Here is a 1,994-nt window from a genome sequence, read left to right as displayed (position 1 = left end):
GTCGCCTATTTCCCCTAGGATCAGCCCTTCATCTGCTATGAATATCATTGTGAGAACGAAGAACAACAGGGGTAGCAGGCATTTCAGGGGGAGGGGTGTTGTATCTGATTGCTGTATGAGGAATCTTTCGTTGGTGGATGTTCCCATTACTGATATCTCTGTTGACAGGCCTCTTAGAGCTGGAAAGGCCGATCTTCCTTCTAAATGAATTTCATATAGTCTGTTAATATACGAGGCCTGGGAGCAGACCTGAAGTTCTTGGCCTTAAGAAACCTTTTGTTGTCTAAGAGTCCTAAAATCATTTTAATCCAAGAAACTATGCATTCTGTACTTGTCACTATATCCTATTTTTGGAAAATTCTTCCTCAATGGCACATCTCTGCTATTGATGCCGTAGGATTATCTAGTGGACTAGCTGTTTTGTGGGATCCACAATGGATATGTGCGAAGGCATACCGTTGCATTGTTGGCATTCTTATTTATGCGCAAGTTAGAGGTGTTAGATGTCCCATTAACATTCTAAAAATATATGCTCCTTACAGGAACCGATCGGCATTTTGGGAAGGTCTATTTGCATCGGAAGTATTTGATATTGATTCACTGTGATTGCAGGTGACCTTAATATTACTTTCAACTCAGATGAAATATGGGGTAAAAGTAAGAAGATGGAACCTAATACTGCTATGATGAGGAATGAATTTCTTATGAAGAATTTCATTGACATACTTCCGCCCAAAATTTTGCCCACTTGGGACAATGGAAGGAGCGAAGAGGCATTCATTGCAAAGCGGATAAAAAAATTCCTTTTACAGGGCACCCTGATAGATGTCCTCGGCATGCCATTTTCTTCGGTAGAAAACTGTTTCATATCGGACCACCGGCCGATAGTTCTTGGATGGAAATCTATGGGAATCAGGAAAGGAATCCCCTTTAAATTCAATAGACAATGTCTATAGGAGCCTGATTTTAATGACACTGTTGTAAAATCATGGAGAGAGTTTGCAGCAAGCGGAGCTGGTTCTCATCAGATGAATTTTATGAACAAGATGATCAAAATCTGGAAAATTGTTAAAGATTGGCAGTTTCAGAAAAGACAATCCAATAAAAAGGAACTTCGAGATATCCAAAAGGAACTAGATAATGCTGCAAATTCTATGGATTATGACTCTTTAACCTTTGAAAGGAGACTACGCATCAAGAGTCTCCAAAAAAAGAAATTGCATATCCTGAAGAAGGAAGAAACTTTATGGCGCCTGAAAAACAGGGCTATATGGATGAAAGAAGGCAATCGAAACTCGAAGTTTTTCCATAGATTCACCAATGCTAGAAGGGTCAAAAACTCAATATGGAAAATTAGTGATGGTAATGGAGGCTTTTTATACTCTCAGCAAGATATATCAAAGGAAGCGGTGGCTCATTTCAAAAAGCAATATCAAAGGATGGAATATAGAAGTTTTCAGGATATATTGTGGGGTATAGAAGTTTACCCAGTGATATTTGATAATGAAAAAAACGATCAGCTATTCCAACCTATTTTAGAGGAGGAATTGATGGCGACCATGAAATCATTCAGCCGAGACAAGAGCCCTTGACCAGACGGCTGGTCTATAGAATTTCTTATACATTTCTATGAATATATAAAGGATGATCTGTTAAAGATGGTGGAAGAGATCAGAATAAAGGGGAATATCAGCAAACAATTATGCTCCACATACATAGAACTCGTACCCAAAAAGCGTGATGCACAAACTTTTCAAGACTGTCGGCCGATCTCTTTATTTAATATTTCTTTCAAAGTTGTATCAAAGATCATTGCAGAGAGGCTGAAAGGAGTATTATCAGAGGCATTATCAAAACAACAGTAAGGTTTTCTTAAAGGGAGATGCATCCATGATGCTGTCACTGGTACACAGGAGGCGTTATTCTCCATCCACTAAAAGAATATAGAGGCGGTCTTAATCAAAGTAGACCTCAGGAAGGCCTATGACTGTTTA

The 1,994-nt window shown here is 38.9% G+C and overlaps 1 protein-coding gene across 1 annotated transcript; it reads left to right on the top strand.

The window, feature by feature from the left end:
• Positions 1–318: 318 nt before the first annotated feature.
• LOC149247102 (uncharacterized) lies at positions 319–1,592 on the top strand. Its single transcript, XM_089443432.1, has 3 exons — positions 319–496; positions 613–851; positions 957–1,592. Exons 1-3 carry the CDS (start codon positions 319–321, stop codon positions 1,590–1,592), a joined length of 1,053 nt encoding a protein of 350 aa, XP_089299558.1.
• The last annotated feature ends 402 nt before the right edge of the window (positions 1,593–1,994 follow it).

This window comes from Pinus tabuliformis, chromosome 7 (genome assembly GCF_031772625.1).
Source record: "Pinus tabuliformis cultivar Carrire ecotype Pingquan chromosome 7, CPIR1, whole genome shotgun sequence".
Taxonomy (NCBI): domain Eukaryota; kingdom Viridiplantae; phylum Streptophyta; class Pinopsida; order Pinales; family Pinaceae; genus Pinus; species Pinus tabuliformis.
The sequence above is the reverse complement of the archived record's forward strand: the minus strand, read 5'-3'. Positions and strand labels throughout refer to the sequence as shown.

Coding starts and splice junctions, on each gene's coding strand:
- LOC149247102 (XM_089443432.1), top strand. CDS start 319: ATGCATTCTGTACTTGTCACTATATCCTATTTTTGGAAAATTCTTCCT. Junction 497..612: donor TATTTATGCGCAAGTTAGAG/GTGTTAGATGTC, acceptor CTGTGATTGCAG/GTGACCTTAATATTACTTTC. Junction 852..956: donor TCGGCATGCCATTTTCTTCG/GTAGAAAACTGT, acceptor CAATGTCTATAG/GAGCCTGATTTTAATGACAC.